We start from the raw sequence: 22,552 nt of genomic DNA on the forward strand, positions 1-22,552 counted from the left end.
GGCGGGACGGGGCGGGACAGCGGGAACACCGCGGGAACACCGCGGGGCGGCCGCGCTCCTCAGCACCGGCAACAGCGGGGAAACCGGCCCTACCGGCACCTCCGGCCCCGGCCAGCGGCAGCTGCGCTCCAGGAGAGATCCCAGCCCTCAGCGCACTTCCCAGCCTTGTTCCGGATCCGCTGCTTGGCCTGCAGTTCTCGTTAAGGAAAAAAAACCATCCCAAACGGGTGCGAAGAGCAGGGTCAGCTCGCAGAACGTTTTGTTGTGTACTGGCTCCCGGTGACAAACAGATGGGCAGATGCTGGGGGCATTAACCTGTCTGAAAAACAAACCCAACACACCCCTGTAACCCAGTTCCCTGAGACTTCTCAGGGGTCTGTGCATCCACAACAACCCCAAGACTTGGAATTCAGAAATCGATATGACTTAAGAGTAGCTATCACTTTTCTATTTTAACTACAAGTAGAAAAACACTATTAGGTTTAACCCTAACTCACTCAGAGAGAAACAGAAACTTACCCAAATAACACTGACAGCTCAGTCCAAGGCAAGAGCACCAAGTAGTTGATTTTCTTTCAGATGCTGACTTTCCCCACGTTGGACGCTACCACAGCACTTCCTGGATTCCTGCTGAAGAGCAGCAGCCAAGAACCATCACTTGAAACCCTTCAGGCACTGCATCCACAGACCAGATCCCAGTCTGATGCTGCTCTCCTGATGGTTACTGGTAGGGTTTGGCAGTGTTTGGTTTATTCTACATATCTAATTAAAGCAATTTTAATTCCAAATACAGTGAATGAGCACAGAAAGCTCCAATTAGGATGATCAGTTCCTAAAATTGGTTAATTTCATTCCAGGGAGAAAGCCCCTCTTACATCACAATTTAAATCAGGAGCTTCAGGGATTTGGTTTTCCCCAATTAAAGAACAAAATCAATACTTTAATATGAAATATGAAACTGAAAGAGAACATTTACTCTTTCTATATTCTAAAATTAATAGCTTTCTCCTCTATCTGGAGACAAGCACCAAAACCCAACGTATTAGGTTTAAAAAGATGAAACACCACAGCAGTCATTACAAAATTTGTCAAGCACTTACCTTAATTTCTAACTGCACTTCTTGTAGCATCTGGAGATGAAGGTCTGAGCACCTCCAGCCCTTCAGGACCCACCCAAATGTCACAGCTGGCCAGTTTTGCTTTTCCATTGCCTCTGTTTTTCACCTATACAGACACCATCCAGCACATGGCCCCAGAGGGTTTTTATCTTGCTGGGCAACAAAGAAACCTTCAGCCAAGTCTGGTCACCAAGTAACCATGTGCTTTACAGCAATCACAGCTAGTCAGCAGTTGTGTAAGCCACAGCAGGACAACTCCAGCCTGCAGTCACCTCACACCAAAACTAGGCTGGGCATCCCTGGCTCTGCTTCTCCACTTCCCTTCCCAGCAGGGCACCTGGAGCCAGGTCACTCACAACTGCCCCAGTCTGGAAATTCCCAAGATGCTCTTACACTTCGTTGTCCAGTAGCAGCAAAATATATGTTTTCTGTTCCTCGAAGAAAACTTAAGTTCCTCTCCTAAATCCAAGGGCTTCAGACACCACAGAGTTAAAAAAGGATCCCCCCGCCTTCCCAACAGGGATGGTTGAAGGTACTCCCCTTTCTGGGCCAGTGCACACATCAGCACTCACCTGACACACTCAAGTCAGGCATAAGGAGATTCTGCTCCTTACCAAGAAACAAAGAAACAACCAAAGCAAGATTTTTCCACCAAAGAAAATTTATTTGTTTCTAAATATTTCCATCCTTACACGTAGAGCCCATACAAAAGTGAGTTATTTGCAAAAGACATATTTGACACGCTCCAGCTGCCCTCTTGGAGATAAAACAATACAAGAGGCAGCTTTTGCCACGGCGGGAAAGAATTATTTAGTATTTCACCCGCAACCTTGGATTATTTAATATCTGAGCATAATTCAAGAAAATTGCTCTTTCGGCGAGAAGCCCTGAACTTCAGCCTGAGCTACAGACAGTGGCACAGCTCTGCACGAACCCGCATGGTATCCCAACACTGACCGCACCCCTCGCTCTGCAGGCGGCTGGAGACCTCCGTCCGAGCGAAACGCAGCTCCGGTCGGGCAGCACCGAGCCGAGGAGGTGTCGGGAGCCAAATTCCCCAGGTAATGCACTGCCGGCGAACTCGTGCCGCGCCCGCCGGGCTCCACGGCGGACAGCGGTGCCTTGATCCCGTAGGAGGACTCGGACCCTCAGGCATACCTAGAAAAGCAGATCAGTTAAAGCAGGAGCAAAGAGCAGACCGCCCGTGACCCCCTCGCCGCTGTTCCCGATGCTCCTGGGCCGCTATGGCCTCCGGCCGCCGAGAAATACGCGCGCGCGGCTGACGTCACCGCGCGGAGCCGGCGCGGATTGGCGGAAAGCACCGGGATGCTCCGCCCCCTCCCGTCCCCTCGTGGCCCCGCCCGCGCGCTTGCCCCGCGCAGGCGCGCGCGCTCACGCACGCACGGGACCGCGGCCGCGCGCCCTCCCCCGCCCGGCTGTGACATCGCCGCCGCCGCCGCCGCCGCCGCGCCCCGCCCGCCCCGCGCAACCCCCGCCCGGGACGCGCCGCCGCACCGACACCCTCGCCGCTCCCGGCACCGAGCAGCTCCCGGCGGCGTGCGGGGAAACGCCCCCTGGCCCCGCGCACCGAGACTTCTGTCCCTGAGGTGAGTGAGCGGCGCGGGGGATCGCGGGCAGGGTAGGCCCCGCCGCGGGCTGTGGGAGGTGTGTGTGTGTGTGGGGGGGTGATCGCTCAACGGTCGCCGCGCGGAGGGAGCGGCGGGAACGGCGCGCGCCGCGCGGAGGGAGCGGCGGGAACGAGGCTGAGCGAGAGGCGGGAACGGCGCGCGCCGCGCCGAGCGAGCGGCGGGCTCGGGGCTGAGGGCTGAGGGAGCAGCGCCCCCGACCCCCTGTGCCCTGCGCCGCCCGACCCGCCCGCGGGATCGGCCCCGCTCGGGGCTGGGGGTGGCGGCTTTTGTTCACCGTCACCTTGGCGGCTCTTCCGCCTCGCCCCGGGCGGCGCGGGGACGCCGGGGAAAGGCGCCCCCAAGCCCGCGGTGCTCGGTGCGGGTTGCGGCGCTGGGCCCTGCGGTCCCTCTCCCGGCTCGTCGCGGGGATCGATCGCCGTGCAGGGCCCTCCGCAGGTATGTGGGCTTCGGCACGGACGGGGCCGCTCCGTCGGCCTCGCTCGGACTGCGGAACCAGCCTTAGCTTCGCGTCCTCGGCTCGGCGGGCCCTCTGCTCTCCTGCAAGTTAAGACTGCCATGGCAGCTCTGGCTCCGAGGGCTCCTCCAGCTCTGCAGACCTCACCCTTCTCCGCTTCCCCTTTCCCCACTCATAACTCGGGCTACCCTGTTTTCACACAGTAATATGGCAGAAGTTGTTTGAGCACCTTTTATTCTGCAGAGCTGGATGCCTTGAGTAGATCTTCTCTGAGCTGCTCTCATTTGTCACCTGAGCTGAGCTCAGTGTGTTCTCAGGCTTTAGCCCCCCTTCCCCTCAGAGGTCACTGCAGTTCCAGTGTGGGTACCCAGGAGCATCTCCACAACAAAGCTTTTAAATCCCTTGGGTACCTGGGTGAACCTGGGTCTTGAGCTTGGTGCCGAGTACCACTGCATGAAAGAACTGTCACAGGAGAGAACAACAGGATAGGAGATTATTGTTTGATTTCAACCAGAAAGACTTAGTCATTCATACAGATTTTGTTATTGTAGCCTTCCATTCTGGTTTGGCAATTCCCAAGCCCTCTGTATGTTCTAGATACTTCAAGTTCAGTGTGCAAATGTTCTGCTTTGGTACAGAAAGGAGTGTAAAGATACCTAAGGTAGTTTTGAGCTGTTGAGAAATAGGGTAAGTTATATCTATCCATACCCAGGTTTCTTGAGGTACTGTGTCTGTTACTGTGGCACTGCAGGTGGGTACAGGATTTGTCAACTTGGATTCTGAGCTGAGAAGTTGTGGTTGCTGACAAACTGGTGTTGCTTTAGCTCCTGGAGTTGATTTGTCATTAAGGAGGCATTCTGTGTCCGTTGTGACATCTTTTCTGTGCAAACTGGTTTAAACTGAAGAGCCAGCCATCCATCTGCTTGGCTGCTGGTGCCCGTGGGAATAACACGTTTTCCTTCATGGAACCGAGGTTTCAAATTAGGCATCAGCTCTCACACTTAGGATTATTTCACAGCACTGGAAATGTGCTGAGGAAATGCAGTACCTTAAATGCACAGTGTTGGATTTGAGTCTTCCTTCTACTGTAGCAGTTGTGGTACTGGATATCGTTGCTATTGAGAGCGTTTGACAAATGAAGGACTGCACTGCAACTCAAATAACAGGCGAGAAGGTGAATATGTCAAACTAATAGATGTATCTGATGAGATACTAGAAGAAAGGCACTGAACCTAGTGTTGGATGATGACACAGAGATGGAGTGGCTTCCCCAGAACAGGTCATTCTTGTTGCTGCAATTCGAGTGGGTATCAGCCCTTTTGGATGGCACAGCTGAACTGCCCAGAAGCTGGTCCCCTATGGTAGTCATGGGCCTAAAATACAGGGCGCTGTTAAACTCCTCCCAAAAATCCCAACCACAAACCAAACCCAAACCAACCTTGCAGGACAGCATGATTTGAAAGGGCTACACGCTGTGCCTTGGGGCTCAGCCAGCTCGGGTGGTAGCAGATTGGGTAAAGGAGATCATAAAGTAAAAGGGATTCTGGTAGATTACTCAGCTCTGCTGGGCCTTACTGCAGGTGGAGGATGATCTTACCTTGCAGGCCATGACAGAGGGAAGGTGGTTTCAGTACTGAAATGAGCTGTTTGGGACTTCTGATTGCTCTTTCTGGATTCTTTTCCTGGCAGCTGATGCTAACTTTACTTTTCCATGGGGTACCCGCCAGTCTCTGCAGGGCTGTGTTCGGATGCCAGCTGGACAGTCAGCTACCAGTTGGATTTTTACCTTTTTTCATACGATGTGTGGCAGTGGTGGGACCTCAGTCATGCTTATGGGTTGCAGGAGCAAACACACTGTAACATGTTACTGGCTTGTCTGCAGTAGGAAACACGGTTTACAAGGAGTAACCTGGGTTCAAGAGAAACCTGTCCAAGATGGTTAAAGCTGCTCTCCCCTTCCCTTCTGTTTTCCCTGGGCTCCTGTGGTGTGGGAAGTAGCACGGTGGCTCTTGTGGCTTTGCTTGGTTTGCTCATGGTGTGAGGAGCATCTTTCTGATTTGCAAGAACATTTTACCCAATTTTATTTTCTGTTTAAATGGTAAATTCAAATCTGATCAGCAGCTTGGACAGGAGCCACACTGTTGCAGATTTATGTAAAAGTATAGCTTTATGTCTGCATGTCTTTAGTTATGACAAATGCTGTGGATGAACTGTTCAGAGGGTAAAATTTGCTTGTCAATAAAACAAAACACTCTACTTGCTTATAGTTTTTTATTAAAACAAGTGGTGGGGCCCACGTCTCCCTCACAAAGCTTAGAGGTTTGTCTTGATGGACGTTACCTTCAGCTTCAGGTGACACTTCCTTGAGCTGCTGTCACAACCCAGTTCAACCTTTCTTTTTTTTTTTTCCCCAAGTAGAATATGGTGAAGTCCAGGCAGCATCACTGTTGTTGATCTGTCTTGAAACAGGATGGAATTGGTTTTGAACTACCTCTCTGGGCACAACCAAAGACTTTGTGCCAAAGTTTATTCTCTGGATACCTAAATTTGAGCATGTAGGCACCATTCAGTAGCTCAGTCACTGCCTCAGGTAACAGTGCCTTGCCACAGAGGACCAGTCACGTTTCTTCTTTCTCCAGGGCAGGGGAAAGAATAACGGGAATGCCTACGTGTATTATAGGGGAAAAGGCATCTCCAGAGCGAGAGCTGCTTATTGAGCACAGGGTGTGCCAGGGCACACTGACTGCTCACTGCCGAGCCAGCTGCAGGGCTGCCCCCCTGTGCAAACCGATGGCTGAGGAGTTGGGCTTTGGGTTTTGGTTGGGGTTTTTTATTTAGTTGTAGGAACAAACAGCCTAATAAAGTTCCGTGTATAGAGATGATTACAGGCTGAATGAATTTGCACACTCTCACCTCAGTGTAGACGGGAGAGATTATTGCAGCAGTTGGTTCTCCCATGCCTCAGCACAGAGATCCTAATGTGAGTGAGCCCTGTGTCATCCCTTCAGCCCACAGCAGTTTCATATCCTTGCAAGGGCTGACTTTGTGCTTTATTTGTCATGGCCATCTAAAGATGTTAAATAAATTTCAGCACTACCCTGCAGTTGGTCTTTGGAGGAAAATATTCTTTCTGCTTTTGTTCATTTGCTTATCTTTGCCTGCAAATAACAAATAATTCCTGTCTGTACCAGTTCTCCCATTGTTTTTGTTCTCTTGAAAGAAATCTCACCTGTAGGCTAAAGTTGTTGTTCTGAACTTGAGTCACACCTATCAAAGTTGCAGGAAGCATTGCACTGGCACATATGCATGCTCCTTCAGTTTTGGAGTTGGGTCCCTCACCTCTGAGTCTTGTTTGGGGAAGAGATTGCATGTTTCATTTAGTCTTCCAGCTTGCCAGTTTATTGCAAGATCTGTCCTGTGGCTGCTGGTTCTCCTTGGATCAAGAACATACTGCAAATCCTGTGTGCCTTCCTGGCAGCACAGGAACCAGAAGTACTGAAAGGCTGGAAATGACATTTGTCAATGAATTATGACAGCAGGACATGGGCAGGATTACCTGTGGACAGGCAGCAATTGCAGGGCTGTTTGTGTTATTCTCTGTGTGTAGCTTATTTAGTCAAGCGCATAGTGGAGGGAGTTTTGGACAGTACATTTGCACTACAAAGAAATGAGTGGATAAATGTATTCGATTTCTGGTGATTGCCATCCCAGTTTCAGTATTTTGTTTCTGGCCAGTGTGTACACGAGTGCCTTGAGCCATAAGTTCTCATTAAGACACTTTCCCAGTGGCTGCTCAGGCTGATCAAAGAATGTGGCTCGTTTCATTTCAGTGAGAAGAGCACTCAGGTTCTTTTTTAGCTGTTACTAATTTTTTTTTTCTTGAGTATGTACTGAAGATAGGGGGAAATAAACTTTTTATAGAGCATATGTGGTGCCTGGTAAGTCATGAAAATAGAGTTCTTTGTAAGTTTGGCCTATGTAAATTGTTGAGGGTCATGCCTTGAGGTTTGGCTTACATTTCACTGCTACCTTTACCTCCAACCCCCTTGGACCTGCTAAGACTCAGGTTCTTGACTTTAGGGAGGCGCTTTACTAATTGGGACACGTGGAGATTTTAATCTTTTGGAAACCTGGTTTCATGGTGCCCGTGCTGCTATCAAGGAGTACCTGCTGTTTTATTTTACTGCCTTTTAATGACCTGGGAGACCTGAACAGTTCATTAAGCTTCTGCTACCCCTACTGGGATCTCTGAAGAGAGAATGAAATAATACTGAGACAGGTGAGGAACTGTAGAGGCATCCTGTAAAATCCTGTGACTGTGTGATGTAAATCGATAGTACTGTCACTGGAAACGTGGAAGAGCAACGTGGAAGAGCGTGGACAGGCGCTCCTGTCTGTGAGCATTTAAACCAGCTTCTGTTTGAAGTCAGTAGGGAAGAACCGGCTGTGTGTGATCATTGCATACCTGCCTCTTCCAGATTTTCTGAAAGGTTTTGGCAGCCCTTCCTGAAACAGGACAGCTTCCAGTGAAGAAAAGATGTAGTGTGATACAGATCTCTTGGAGTGTAATGACTTGTCACAGATTATTATGTTTTGTCCCCGGGGGCATTTTCAGTGTTCCTTGAGGTATGCCAGCAATTTGTTAACAAATGTACTTTGCTTATTGCGTTCCTAAGAATGTGTGGTGGCTATCATCTGCTTTTTAATAGGGTCTTAAAAAAAAACCATGATGAAACTCCATCCTTGTGTGTTCTTTCAAGGACTTGTGGTGAAGATCCTGTCACCAATTTTGTGTTCATCATCTGCAAGGGGGACAGGGGAGGAAAAAAAAGAATAGTCTCACCTGTAGAAAGTGAGATGTCCTTGTTCTTTTAAGGCTGGTGTCTCACTAGAATTCCCATGTGCTGCCATTGCTGTAGTATGAGTCATACTGGGAAGATCCTCAAATTGCTCAGATTTTGTTTTCTTTCCTTTGTTCCCCATTCGAACATGCTCAGGGCTCAAACCTTTAATGTCCCTTAGTATTCTTGACATTTGGGTTTGGGTCTTATTGGCACAATTACTTGCCCTGGGGCTTCCTGTAAGGCACAACTAATACTGTGTTCCAGAGTCTTGGAAGGTTATATTGACAATTTTGGATAAGCCTAAAATAAATTTGCTGATTTTTTTATCCCCAAGTTCATGATTTTTCTTTCAGGCCTTGCCTTCTGCCTTACTTATAAGACTGTGAGATTGTTGTTTCAGGTGTGGTTCCTGGATAACTGTCTTTGGGAACAGCTCTTGTTGTTGTCTTGTGTCTTGGATTGCTGGTTTGAGATTGGTTTGACTGTCCAGTGAGTGTAAACTGTTTGAGCTACATGTTGGGGCTTTTTCCTTGTGAGCTCCGTTATGATGCAGGATCTGACATGTTTGTGGCACTGCTCCTGTGTGTGTTTTACCTTTATTACAGGCCCTTCTTGAGCTGAGGTTAATCTCCCAATTTCACTTCACGTGCTTTATGTCCTGTCTGGCTGGAATTGCGAACAGTCCCTTGGCCCTTGGTGTAGATTGACGGGTCAAGGTTATTTTGGTGAGAAACCAAAAATCTGTTTCTAGGATTATCTCTGAAGTTGGAAACTTGGGGTTTTGACTTGGTCTTCTTTGCTTGCTGCCTCGCCTGCACATTAGTTTTTGGAGAGGGAAAGTAGATTAAGCTTCAGTGTGAGAACTGGAGGGAATTTCATGATTGGAGACACTGGCAGTTTTAAGTGAGCTGGAAAAAACAATGTGCTGGCTGCTGACAAACCATCAAAATATCTTCCAGGGTACTGAAGATCATTTTGTGACATGGATGGTCTGCAAGACGGTGTGAATGGGTAGGAGAATAGCAGGTTGAACCAGGTGATCCACAGAAGTCCTTTCCAACTATTTCCAGTCATTGTATGACAAATGTGAAATGCAGTTTGGTTGGACAAATAGTACCTAAGACTTCAGTCATCTCTGAGGACTGAGGGTTTCCCTCCCCAGTCTTCAGAGGATGTGAATCCAGCCCACACAATTGCTTCAGAATATTGGTGCTCCCATCTTCATGTTACGCATGTGACAGTGACCTTTTGAAGCAGATGTGCTTTAAGAGGAAGGAATGGTACCAGCTGCCTTAAGAAAGTGTATTCCTGTTTGCTTTGCAGCGCTGTGGAACTCAGGTTTTTAAATGTTCATCAGGTTATTGCCAGAGGCTTAAGTAAATGGTGCAAGAGGTTTTTAACAGGGTTGTTGCTTGGTTGTTTGAGGTTTGGGGGTTTTTTAAGCACCCGTTCTGTAAGGGACCTTGTATCCACTGTTCCCTGCTCATCAAAGTAATACATGAACTGACTGAAATCTTTTTATTTACTTGAATGAGGGTTGGGAGGGTGTCCTGACTTGGTGGGTAGTTTCTGATGAATTAAGCCCCTGTTCACAGAATTGTTTCAATTCTAATATCTCTGCGTTCATCCGGTTATGGGGAAGTTGTGACGTATGGAAGTTGTATGGAAGTTGTGATCCTCAAACTAAGGTGCCTGTTTTTGGTTGCAGCGTTTGACACTGTGTACCAAAGAAATGGTGATGGAGAAGCCAAGTCCCCTGCTCGTAGGGCGGGAGTTCGTGAGACAGTACTACACCCTGCTGAACAAAGCTCCTGACTTCCTCCACAGGTGACACTTCCACACTCTAAGGGACTCGTGCTTTTGAACGAGAGTCTGTCCTGTTCCTTGTACATTAATTCCTGAGTATGGCAGGGAATGGACCTGACTAACTCTTACTGAAAATTCCTTAGCCTCTGGAACCAAGTGTGATCGTACAGATATAGGGCATGTTATCGAGGTGTTCCCTCTGTGGAAAAGCGAGCTGCTTCTCAGCTGATAAAAGGGTAATGTGGACAGATCCCAGAAATCCTTACTGAGGCTGGGGAGACTGGATAGGCACTCGTGAGCTGAAAATTCCTGTTGCATTGAGCTCTACGATTTTTGACTAAAATACTTGTTGGGTTTGATTCTATTTTTTTTCACTTCTATGACTTTCACGTCTCTACTTGCAGGTTTTATGGCAGGAATTCTTCTTATGTCCACGGAGGACTGGATGCCAGCGGGAAGCCGCAAGAGGCAGTGTATGGTCAAGCTGTGAGTATCAAAATCAGTCATGTAATCTTCATTAATGTTCAGAATAGATCAGGTTTTTTCTTTACCAGTGGCTTTGACTTTCTTATCTGGTAAATAATGTATTGTGGTACTGCTTCCTGTTCAGAGACAAATAGGAATTTGGTAGCTTGACTTTTCTTGTTTGCTTATTTCTGCTTTTACTGAGGGTCATGTTTGATTCATCAGCTTTGCATCTAGGATGCAGAAAGTGCATTTGGGATGGGAAACAAAATCAAGAGGACCTGACAGACTTGTGCTGTTGATGTATCTTATTTTGGTTAGAAGTGGTTCCTTGGGAAAGGGACTGATTTTTGTGAATTGCAGTAAATTCTTCTGTGGGTGCAGTTTTGCTCAAGTGGAATAAAACTTTTTGAAGAAGTGAAGTGAGGGTTGCTTTGGTTGTACCTCTTTATCACAGTAATGTTTGTCACCTAGTGACATCTGTTCGTGTGGCAGCCACGTCTTTGAGCAGTGTGGCTTATTTAGCAGCACAAAAATCTTTGCAGTGCAGGTGTTCCCCCCTCCTGTGACATTTGGGTACTTTGACAATGGATAGAGGGTTGAGTTGGGGTGATTTTGTTGTTGGGGTTTTTTTGGGGGTTTCTTTATTTTTTAACACAAGATAAATTCGGTCTCTTTCACGGGCCCTTTAAAAAACGAAAGCCATGAAAGATGTCATTGGTTTTAATGCAGCAGGAAAAATTGGATAGCAAGTTGTATGCTATTTGACTACTCTGAGAAGTGTTTGAATCCTAGTGGAAAAACTCAGATTAAAAGTTAGATGAGCTCAAGTAGACTCTTCTCAGTGGAAGACACTTCTTAGTTCCTGCATTTATCTTTTGAGCTTCAGGGGAGTTCCTTTTTGTGTTAGTTCCAGCTCAGGTATTTCAAAGGTGTTCCACAGCTCTGTACAAAACTCCCTGTAGCTGAAGTGTCTGTGTGCATTTCTAGGAGATACACAAGAAGGTGATGTCCCTGCAGTTCAGCGAGTGCCACACCAAGATCCGTCACGTGGACGCTCACGCCACTCTGAGCGACGGCGTGGTCGTGCAGGTCATGGGGGAGCTGTCAAACAATGGGCAGCCCATGAGGAAGTTCATGCAGACTTTTGTGCTTGCTCCAGAAGTAAGTGTGTGTGAGATTGTGTTAAACTTCGAATAGTGATGATGGAAATCTGACCTGTAGCTACAATTTGTCACACTGGGACAAAAGAGATGATCTGGCTTTAAAACTTGGTCTGGAGGCTGTCACTACATGTGTCACAGTTGGGCAGAAGTTACTGCCCAATTGTGTACTTAGGGAAGAGGTGCTGCTTGAAAAACAGCTGTAGGGACATAGTCCTATTGCCTAATGTTGGTGTGTACCCACAGCTTATCTCTAACCCATCCTTCTTGTGGACTGCTAATAATCTGTATTTGCTAAACACTGCATGTTGCTCTTTTACAGGGATCTGTTCCAAACAAGTTCTATGTCCATAATGATATCTTCAGATATGAAGATGAAGTGTTTGGGGATTCAGAAGGAGAACTTGACGAAGGTGAGAAGGACTGAACGAGTAGAGTCTGTGTGGTTCTTGTTCTTCTGGCATGTGTGCACAGCTGTCTCCAGCTTCTTCTTTTTGTGAAAATCATGAGCAACCAAACCTCTTGAATGAGAGGAAGGGTCTTCCATCTTTTCTTGCAGCTAATTTTACTTATTTCACGTTGATGAAGCTTTATTTTGATTGCTACTATTTTAATATGCTTCTATTTGAGTGCAGCTTGTGTACACTTGCAGAAATGTATAAGGAAGTTTTTGGTTTTGTGTCAGAGTCTGAGGAAGAGGTGGAAGAAGAGCAGGAGGAAAGACAACCATCACCTGAACCTGTGCAAGAGAATGCAAGCAGTACTTACTATGAAAACCATCCTGTAACGTAAGAAGTCCTTTTTATTACATGACCTTGCTTTTTTAATAAAAATGACCAAATTGCTTTGGCTTTGGATTCTGTATGTGATTTAACAGGTAGTTCAGGAAAATACACTTGGTACAGGGCTGTGTGTTATGTTAGTGTTACATTATTTTGAAACAGTGCTGCTTTATTGGAGAGAGGAAATGGAAGGTGTTCTTATGCTTGTTAGTTATTTTTACTTCTAGTTTCAAAAGAGAGGTGAAAAGGTAACAACTACGTGTATGTACACACTTAATGGGACCAAGGTTGTTCAGATATGATGTAGTTAATGTGAAGAGTTGACAAAGGGTGGTTCATCATAGAATCACAGAATAGTTTGAGTTGAAAGGGACCTCTTAAAGGTCACCTAGTCCAACCCCTCTGCACTGAGCAGGAGTGTTACTCCTCAAATTTGGGTATCACTTGAAACTGAGAGGAAGATCTACTTCTGGAGAAGCTGCTGTACAGCTGTATTGGAAGAATAGGTCTCTGTCCTGTGTGTCTTCAAATCTCAACAAGTTTAAAGAAAAAAATTATCATTTTACTAGAAAAATACATTTTATTGCAAAAACCAAACACACAAATAACCCCCACAAACACCACCAAACCATTGTGCTTTTTTTGAAGTGTAGGAATGGCTTCATAAGGGCCAGAAATGATTTCCTGGTTCCCTTGTTAAAAAAACCAGTTATGACATCACTAGACAACGTCTGCTGAGTCCATCAATGATCTTTTTAATACCAGCTGTTACCACAGCATGGCTTACAAAAAGTCATAAAATACAAAGCAGTTGAAAAGCTCATCAAATGCATTTGATTATTGTAGCAATGGGATAGAGGAGGCACTGGAAGAATCATCTCATGAACCTGAGCCAGAATTGGAATCTGAAACAAAAACCGAGGAGCTGAAAGCTGAAGTAGAAGAAAAGACCCTCGAGGAGCTAGAAGAGAAGTCTCCGTCTCCACCTCCTGTAGAACCTGTTTCACTACCACAAGAACCACCGAAGGTTAGTTAAAAGTCATATCTGTGCTACTGGGTGCAGATGGTAAAACAGATTTGCTTTTGAGCTTTGCCTTTTTGAGTGGCCATACTGGTCCCTCTCTTCAGTGTCATGCTGTATGAACAGCTAGACATGAACCTTGAACGTGTAAAAATGGGAAGTTTCACTAAAAAAGGAAAAAATGGTATTTTTAAGTGCTGCTCATCACCTATTGTAAATTTTATGCTCTGCTTGTAAAGTGTGTGTGTGTGGTTTTATGCATGTGTAGACGTTTTTAAATGTTAAGAAAACACCTCTAGCTACCACCACCAAAAATCTCCTACAGTAGGAACCACTGCTCTTCCTTGAAAAAAAAAAACATAACACACTAACACATGCAAAATTGCTGGCACTGTGGGTTCAAAATGAGAATGGGGGCACTGACTGTCTCCTCTAGGGGTGAGATGCCTAATCTTAAAAACCACAGTGCACACTGTGCATCATCTGCCGTGGTGACACCTGGGAGGCTTGGAAGTGCTGGGAGAGCCAGTGGAAGCTGGACCAGGTCATTTTCTAGCTCCAGCATGTCTCCCATACTGTTTTTCCCAGTTCTTTTTCTCTTTTGCATTTTCACTTGTAACTTCTGGCATCCACTGTCTTTCTTCGTGCAGAAGACACTTACCACTCCAGGGTTTTCAGTCCTAGGTTTGGTTACATCATGGAAAGCAGTGATCTGGGAGTGCTGAGGGAACGGGGCTCACTCAGGTAGCGCGGTACACACTTGCTCCACGCCATCGGAGTCCACAGAACTGCACAGCCTCCTGTCTCTCCGTTGTAATGCTTGCACAACAATGATTTAAAAGTCAGATGTGAACCAAAAGTGTATTTTCAGCAGACGAGTTTCCCTGTAGGAATGTCAGTGGTTTGCCATGATTAGTAGCCTAGGTTTGTTGCATTTCCTGCAGGCTTTCTCTTGGGCTTCAGTGACCAGTAAAAACCTGCCTCCTAGTGGTACTGTTTCTTCCTCTGGAATTCCACCCCATGTTAAAGCACCAGTCTCACAGGTAACCCATCTGTGAACACCTTGGATTGTCTCATTACTTCTGCAAACTGCTTCAGTTTTTTAAATTAACAGATCAACTTGTTTGACTTAAATTGCACAAATTAATTGTGTCTTAAATGTTAATGCACTCACCTCCTTGTCGCAAGCGAAGGCACGTGCACGTAACAGGTGTAACTTTGGGTGGTGGTATTGTTAAAATTGTTCATAGGGAATCATGACTAGGAATCGCTGCTGAAGGGTTTTTTTACCTGTGTTAAGGGGATATGGTTTGATTTACAGGGGGAAACAAAACACCAGTTCCCCACAAAATGTTAGCTTTCTGAAGTATGTTTGAAAAGGGCCTTGGTGGAACTACCCCAGCAGTAAAAAGGGATAACACCATTTCTGAGGTGCAAGATTGCCTTGCAAGGCTAACATCCACAGAAATATGCTGGATTTCATTACCCCTGTGTAATTAGCTTGTCACAGAACCCTGTACCAACTTATGACTGTGTAAGGAATGGAAGGATTCACATTTCCTTGCCAGGACAATGCTATCTTCCCATTCCTATGATGCCTGGGTGAGGAGGGGAAAGAGGAAAGAAAGTTTGACCGGGTGACAGCTCATGTCCTGCACATGCCAAGTTGATGTGAGACACAGAGACTCTCAATTCAGCTTCCTCCTGAAATATAGAAATCCTGAAAACGTGTGTCCTTTAACCTCTGGTCCTGGCACTGTGTGCCTGAGCGCTCTATGTCATGGTAGCTCATGTCCAACCTTTTTAAAAGACTTCAGTTTTCAGTAGAGCAGCTGGGTTACTGCAGCTGTTGGTTTTGCACTGGTTTCTTCTCAATTTTTTACTGACAGAGAGGAACCTATCTGGGATTAGCCTTCAGCCAAATGCATGTTAAAAAAGAAAACAGGAAAAACAAAACAAGAGACTCAAACAAACTCCAGCACCTTGTATGGTGTTGCTTTTGGGTTTTCTGGGACTGTCATGGACATCAGATAATGGCTGTGTAATGAGTTGGGAAGCCTGTCTGTCTTCATCAGCCTAAACGGGGCTTTGAACACTTAGGTGGTATTTAACCTGTAAAAACTGTGGGGTTTGTAGTACAGAATAGATTTTCCTTATGCAAAACCAAAATGAGTTTTAATTTATTTGCAATAGAGAGGGTGGATTTTTGTAATGTGCCTGCAAAAATCATTTCAAATGATGCGTGCCAGAGAGCAGAAGAGAGCTTACAGATGTCCCTTAAGTGCGTACATGTTGCGTCTGCTGCTTATCATGCCCTTTTAGATAACTTGTGCTGTGACTTTATGTTCAAGTAGTCCTGTGTGAAAGCTTCTGAACAATACTGACATGGCAGGCATTGCAACTCTCAGCTCTTCTGCGGCCAGCACTACTCAGTTCTGAGCTCCTTTTCTTGCACACGTTTCAGAAATGGGACACAGAAGTCTGGTAGGAAAGGCACCTAAACCATTTCTGCAAGGGGCTGCAAATCAGGAGCAGATTTTTCCTGTTCTCATGGATCCGTTAGTGCCAGACAGTGTGCATGTAAACGAGGACAGAAGATGCACTGCTGGGTGGGTGGCTCCTTTGGAATGCAGTTCTAGCTGGTGTCGGGGATGTTACAAAGCAGTTGTTAACTTCTCATTCCTTTCTCTGCATTGTTCCAGTTCCCCCCCTCTTCTGTCAAGTTAAAAATACAGCCCTCGTAGTGTTAACTGAGAACCCCTCCAAGGACTGCACATGTACTGTTCTGGATATAAACCAGTTCAGTTCTGTTTATTTACAGCTGTGGAGTGAAGCGTTTCTTGTCCTTTCTCTGATTGTGGATGATTAGAAATCAACCTGCCTGCATTCATAAATGGGCACTTTGCTTTATAGCATTTTCAGGTATTTTTATCTCCCATTTTTATTAACATACCAGCTATCATAGGGGTGCAGAGGAGCAGAGGCAGGCAGGGTGCTCCCTGATTCTTGTCTTCTGGCTCAGAAAGGGTGAGTCCCTTTCCCTCCCCACGTGAGCTCCTGAAGAAAAGAGACAATGTCACCTTTTCCTTCACTGTTGTCAAAGCTCCATCAAGCAGGGGTTTGTGGCACTTGGCTCCTTTAGTAGCTGTCTGCAGAAATCCTTTCTGGGTGTCTTTGGGTGTACTCTGTGCTGGCAGATGGGAGTTGCAGTTGGCTGCTGCTTGGGCTGTGAGTGGCAGCCCTGCTCAGGGATCTTGGGATGCTGCTAATAGTGGCAGGGTTTTGGGGAGCACAGTTTGGCACCAAGGAGCACTGAGGCAGTCTTCCTCTGTAGAAAGGGATGATGCTGATTAGAAAACAACTAATGAGATTACCTGTGTGCTAGATGAGAAGTTCAGTGGAATGCAAAGCAAGCAGGTACAAGTTAACTGTTACTCAGGATTTAATAGGAGGACACTAAGTATCTAAGGAATGGGAGTCTGAATGTATTAAATTTTGCTTTTGAGGTATAATTTATAATACATTAAAGATGTGTCAGTAAAAGATGGCAGAGGAGCTCCAGTGACCCATGAGGAAATATAATGGAACAAGATTTAACAGGAAGGCTGATTTTTCTAGCTTATTCTTGGAATTGAAGAAGTGATCCTAGAAGCATTTTAAGGACAGAATAAGGCTTAGCTGTGTACAGCACAAGCGATAGGAGGGCTGAAGCATTCATTTGGTGTGCAATACCTGCGTGTTTCCTGTAAAATCCACTCTTTTTTCCCCTGGGAGGTCCTGTCTGGCTGGAACTGCCAGTTGTCTTGAGTGCTTAAAGGAAAATAAGGGAGATGTTTAACATAAACTACTTCTCCCCAGCAGTGTGGACCTGTAGCTGTTCCCCTTGTGTTTAATCTTACTTGCAGGCTAGTCCTGTATTTGTATGCTCCTAAGGATAATTTTGTTTTTCTAAGATAAGAACCCAGCGCAGCAGCAGCTGCTTAACTGTTGTACAGAAAATGGAATTTAAAAAATGTTGAGAATTGCTTCAGTGACCAGCAGACTGCATAGAAATATTTTTTATTGTTCTGTCTCTGTTTCTCAAATTATCTCTAGAAGCAATTTTCCTGGCAAAATATAAATGGAATAGGTGTTCTAGTACCCAAATATGAAGGGTGTACTTTGAGCATCTTGGTGTTGACATCAGCAAAGTTGAACAGTATCCTCAGCAGGGTAATCATTTCAGGTGTCTTTATTGTATTAGAAATACTTATTACACTTCCAAGAACTTTTCTTTTGTTCTCCTCTTTCTATTGGGTAGTTTTCATATAGTTGTTCTACACTGAAGGAAGAGAATTCCTCAGGAACTTGGACAGAAAATGTGGTTTTCCCATCTCTCGGTGTTCATCTTGGACTGCCTCCTAATCTGTGAAGTTTGAGCTTGGCATGAGGAAGCTTTATGTCCTCTGTGATTTCAGTCAGGTTGAGGGATTTGTGAATAACGAAGCATTGGGGTCTCAATGCCTGGTCAAACATGGAAAATTCACCTTAGCCATGTTCTGGGGAGATGCTCTGGTGGAGAGATGTTTGCTTTGCACCTTTTAACAGAGATAACTGAACACTGCAGTCCTGGATTGGTACAGAGGAATTTATAGAGGTGAAAAAAAACATATTCCCAAACACATTGACATGGATGTATATCTTCTGGAATTTGTTTTGTGCATGCCACTTACCTATGCCTTGCCTTGTGGGGGGGTTTGGTTTGGTGAGCTTGGGGGTTTGGGTTGGTTTTTATTGGGCCAGTGTTAAATAATGCGCTTTCTCCTGTTTTAGCCAAGAGTGGAAACTAAACCTGAAGCTCAGTCTCAACCTCCTCGCGTTCGTGAGCAGCGTCCCAGGGAAAGACCAGGTTTTCCACCCCGAGGACCTCGACCAGGTAATGTGGATTCAGCTTGCATGTCTGCTTGGGACTAGTTAATGAGAGGTGTCTCCTGGACAGGCCTGTGTTGTATTTGGCTGACAATTAACTGCCTGTTCCTGCTGCCTTCCACTAGAAATGAGGGAATGTGATTTGGAGTCCAGGCTGGTTTGACTGTGCGTGCTTGGTGCTGTCCGTAGATGTGTTCATCCGAGGTTATGCACATCATCTAATCCCAGTGGTTCTGCCTTCCTTCTGTTGAGCACAGGGAGAGGGGACATGGAACAGAACGAGTCGGATAATCGTCGGATAATCCGCTATCCGGACAGCCACCAGCTCTTTGTGGGGAACTTGCCACATGATATCGATGAGAGTGAACTGAAAGAGTTCTTCATGAGTAAGTAGTGATTTCAGCTGCAGAGACTGAGACAAAAAGCTGTGTTAAAAAGGCACATAGCAGTGACTTAGGGCCACACGGGGAGCAGCTCTGCAGAGGTCTGGAACAAGCAGAGCAGTCATACAGCTGGCACTGTGGGTTTTGGTAAAGTGCCTCTTCCTTTGTGTTTTCCTAGGCTTTGGAAATGTGGTAGAACTTCGCATAAATACTAAAGGAGTGGGAGGAAAACTGCCTAATTTTGGTTTCGTGGTATTTGATGATTCTGAGCCGGTCCAGCGAATTTTAGTTGCGAAAGTAAGTATTGGCACTGAGTTGCCCCTTCCAGGGATGGACTGAATGCCTGAAACCCCAAGTAACGTGGGCCATCCTAGTTTGTATTGCTGTTGGGTCTGGTATTCGAAAAACAGCTGTAAGAAAACCAGAGTTTTGTCATTCTCATTGTGTCAGAAGTGCTGTGTAGCTCACAAAAGCTGTGCCAGTGTTCCTCAAACCGCATCATACGAATTTGGGTCTCTTACCTCCGCACATAGACACCACACTGAGCTCGGCGCTTGCTCTTAGAGATCCTTTTGAGACGAAAGTGGAGCAGGTAACCCTTCAAAGGGTATCACCTGGATGTCTGAATTCTGCACTCTGGGTCTGAGAGAAAGGAGCAGGGTTATTTGCAGTTTTCACTGGAGGAACTGGAGAGGAGAAAGCAGCAGTTTTCGTTTCTATGATGTGATAGTGAGACCTGGTAGAGAATTCTTCAGGAAGCTTAACCCTAAAGTGAAAAGGCTAAAGCTGGATGTGAAAGAGGCTAAAGACAACCCTGCTTTTCCTTGAGACAAACACTTTATTCCTTGCATGCCAAGTGAATGTAAAAGTGGTGTTGTGCAGGGCTAAGGCTGCGTGCTGCAGGGAACCTTGACCAGGTGCTGTTTGTGCTGGGCACGAGGCGTGCAGCCGAGGCAGAGCTTTCGCGTGCCTTGTGTCGGTGGCCTGTGTGACGCGGTGACTAACGTGTGCCTTGACCCCTTTTCCCCATAAGCCCATTATGTTCCGGGGCGAGGTGCGCCTGAATGTGGAAGAGAAAAAAACCAGAGCTGCTCGGGAGCGAGAGACCCGCGGCGGGGGCGACGACCGCAGGGATCTCCGCCGCAATGAGAGAGGCCCCGGCGGGCCCCGCGGAATCGTGGGGGGCGGCATGATGAGAGACCGGGACGGAAGAGGACCTCCCCCCAGGGGGGGCATGGCACAGAAACTCGGCTCTGGGCGAGGAACCGGGCAGATGGAAGGCCGTTTCACTGGACAGCGCCGCTGAAGTCTCCACTGGGGGCAGACAGTCTTGTCAGTGGTACATTATCCATCGTGTTTGCATTCTTGTTAATTTTTTTTGGCTTTGGAATGTGACACAGCCCTTCTGATCATTTCTTTGATGTGAAAGCATCCTTTGGTTTCCAATTTAAATTGAGGTGGACGTTCTTTCCCCAATTTCACAACAGGAGTCACACTGTTAATTTATAAATGTAGACTTGGAGAATTGAGGACTGAAAAAAAAGAAAAGAAAAAAAAAAGAAAAGAAAAAAAGACCGGTTAACTATCTGCAACAAAAGTGAACTAAAGGACACGCCCAGTAGCTTTCAGGTCCTTTCAGTCAAAAACCCTCTGCTGCACATTTTGTGTAAGTGTTGCCGTTTCTGCCTACTACTGTTGGAAACACAAATAGTGCAATTTGTGCAATTGGAGAAGCTTGCCTTTTTTTTTTCCTTCTTAGAACACTCGGCTCCAAACCAACTCGTGTTTACGCACTCATCAAAATGCACTAATGGGTCCTCTGAACTCATTCATACTGACAGCTGCAGGAGGCATTGGAGGGAAAGCCTTCATCCTCTTACTCAGACAGAATAGCTTGGGGAACGGTGCGGGCGTCCGCTCTGCTTGCTGTGACCAACCTCTGTACACACACAAACCTTAACGAGACTACACCTTTGTTCCAGAAGGAATCCATTTAGCTGTAAACTAACCAGAACCCAGAGTTTCCAAGTCGTAGCCCTGAGTACGCAACGAGTTTGATAGCTCACGTCAGATTTTTCTATCTGCCCCTCTTCAGTGCAGGGATGGCTGCTCAACACACTCCTCCTTCCCCTTTCCCCTTCGAGAAGCGTTGTACAGTGAAACTTGTCTTGACTGTATTTGAGTTCTCTGGTAATGTAATAAGCATGATGGTGCCTTCTATGAATACATCATTCCAGTCTTGCTGGTGATTTTGTACAGTATAGTGTATGAATTACTGTGCTGCAAAGCCAAGTGGCTGCAAAGCATTTAAAGAAAATAATTGGAAAATTGTATTAAAAAAATTGCAGTATCTTTCAATGAGTAAACGTTGCTAAAATGATCATCCACCTTGCTCTTCAATTAACAAGTTCGCCTGTGTTTTTGCAGAGGGGGGAAGGGAGGAAGAAGGCATCCAAGTAGACTCCAGGTTGTCTCTTCTTTTTAATCAATGTCAGAGTTAAAGGAAGCAGAGTTGCAATCTCTTGGACATGAATTGCAGAAGTCAGTCCAGAACGGTGGATGCTTCTGGGCAGCTCCTAGTGAGTAGACCTGAGCATCTTTTGTGAAGGTGAGCTTCTAAAACGGGGATACTGCAATTTTCAGAGAACTAAACAGCAGCTCTTAAGTTCTTGCATTTTCCAGTTGCACTTTTTTAAAAACTCGTACTCATGTTGCACATAACTCTCAGCTGAAGTTGGCACTGATGTGGCTCTGGAGCGAAGGATAGCAAGGAGACCTCCTCTTCTGCAGTTTGACCGGTGAGTTTTCCAGCGAAGAGCTGTGTTCCTGGCTGATGTTGCGGAGCACATTCCTGTAACCTGCAGCTGGAGCAGACGGTACAGCTGGGCTCTGCCAGGGCGCGCGGCCGGTGCCGGCTCCAAGGTGTCAGGAGCAGAGGGGGGGTGCGTCTGTGCGAAAGTGTGACCACTTGAAGCTGCTGCTGAGCACGGGAGACCTCAAATACAAAACTGGCAATTTCAAGCAGAAGCAGAGAGGGCATGCTAGCAGTCTGTCTCTGGATTATGCAATCATTTGCTGGTTTCCAGTAAGCTGGAGGATTTTGCACATATTTTCTGTTACGCTAGGCGAGGTGGAGTGGCATCTGTCTGTTCTCTGCCAGACTTGAGGTCTTCTGTGTTCCATGGTAAGTCTTGCACTATTTTCATACGCTTTTTTTCCCGGGATGCATTTCTTCCAGTTTGCATTTTCATATTTCAGTTTTTTTGTTGAAGGTCTCGCAATTTCAGCTGTTACCTGGAAATCTGTAGTACTTGAACTGCTGGCCACACAACTCCACTCTCTAGGTTTGAAGCCTTCGGACAAATTGCTGTTACCAGTTAGCAATTTGCCACCAGTGTGGTTTGTGTAGCCTAGAGGTTTTTTTTCCTTCTATAGTGCTGTGGTGTTTTGCTGCCACCTAATTCATTCGTATGGCAAATGGCACTGGAAATAATCAAGAACAAAAACAGAGTAGTAAAAAGAGCCACTGAGCCATTCTGCTTCTTGGCTTGCTTCTTGTTTAAATGACACGAACCCTTGGAACATCATCCAGAGAAGTTTACATGGTGATAGCTCACCTGCTGTACTGTGGACTCTTATGTGTTCTCGACCCTCTCAATAATAAATGTATCTCAGAGCAAAGGAAGGGATTCACTGACCATTACTGTTAGTTGCTGATTTGTGAATGGTGGGAGTATTTTGTCATTACGGTTCCATTTCAACAAACTTGGCTGACCATCTTGGCTTTAGTAGGTATTCAAGACAGTGGATTACCATCTTTATTGCTGTAACGTGTCAAGCATTATATGCTAGTAGATTCTAGTTTAATTGTTGCAGGTGGAAAGTATTTTTAAGTTTCCATTCTGAATGTGTTTTGACTAAACATACCAATAAACTACTGATGTCTGCAGCATTTATCC

At 46.1% G+C, this 22,552-nt stretch overlaps 2 protein-coding genes across 3 annotated transcripts in view; both read left to right on the forward strand.

Annotated features, from left to right (window-relative positions):
• Positions 1–1,877, forward strand: part of LOC127474088 (uncharacterized) — an 80,237-nt gene extending 78,360 nt beyond the window's left edge. Inside the window, exon 9 of the transcript XR_007905727.1 lies at positions 580–1,877. The gene's annotated coding sequence lies outside the window, so the exon portion shown is untranslated. The remainder of the gene's footprint in view (positions 1–579) is intronic.
• Positions 1,878–2,514: 637 nt separating this feature from the next.
• On the forward strand, positions 2,515–22,542 carry G3BP2 (G3BP stress granule assembly factor 2). Of its 2 annotated transcripts, XM_051794518.1 has the most exons (12): positions 2,518–2,725; positions 9,774–9,892; positions 10,276–10,357; positions 11,327–11,500; positions 11,822–11,912; positions 12,185–12,287; positions 13,128–13,308; positions 14,247–14,345; positions 18,115–18,217; positions 18,468–18,596; positions 18,772–18,890; positions 19,627–22,542. In XM_051794518.1, exons 2-12 carry the CDS (start codon positions 9,798–9,800, stop codon positions 19,897–19,899), a joined length of 1,449 nt encoding a protein of 482 aa, XP_051650478.1. In that variant the 5' UTR covers positions 2,518–2,725; positions 9,774–9,797; the 3' UTR covers positions 19,900–22,542. The 2 variants fall into 2 exon arrangements, with proteins under 2 accessions (XP_051650480.1, XP_051650478.1); XM_051794520.1 differs by lacking the exon at positions 14,247–14,345 and having other exon boundaries at positions 2,515–2,725.
• The last annotated feature ends 10 nt before the right edge of the window (positions 22,543–22,552 follow it).

This window comes from Manacus candei, unplaced genomic scaffold (assembly GCF_025592945.1).
Source record: "Manacus candei isolate 608988 ecotype Guabito, Panama unplaced genomic scaffold, ASM2559294v1 h1tg000039l, whole genome shotgun sequence".
NCBI lineage: Eukaryota > Metazoa > Chordata > Aves > Passeriformes > Pipridae > Manacus > Manacus candei.

What these genes read in the sequence shown, in the direction of transcription:
- G3BP2 (XM_051794518.1), top strand. Translation starts at nt 9,798, where the DNA reads ATGGTGATGGAGAAGCCAAGTCCCCTGCTCGTAGGGCGGGAGTTCGTG. An exon ending in TATGAAAACCATCCTGTAAC is followed by an intron (nt 12,288 to 13,127) that starts GTAAGAAGTCCT and finishes TGATTATTGTAG; the next exon opens with CAATGGGATAGAGGAGGCAC. An exon ending in ACCCCGAGGACCTCGACCAG is followed by an intron (nt 18,218 to 18,467) that starts GTAATGTGGATT and finishes TGTTGAGCACAG; the next exon opens with GGAGAGGGGACATGGAACAG.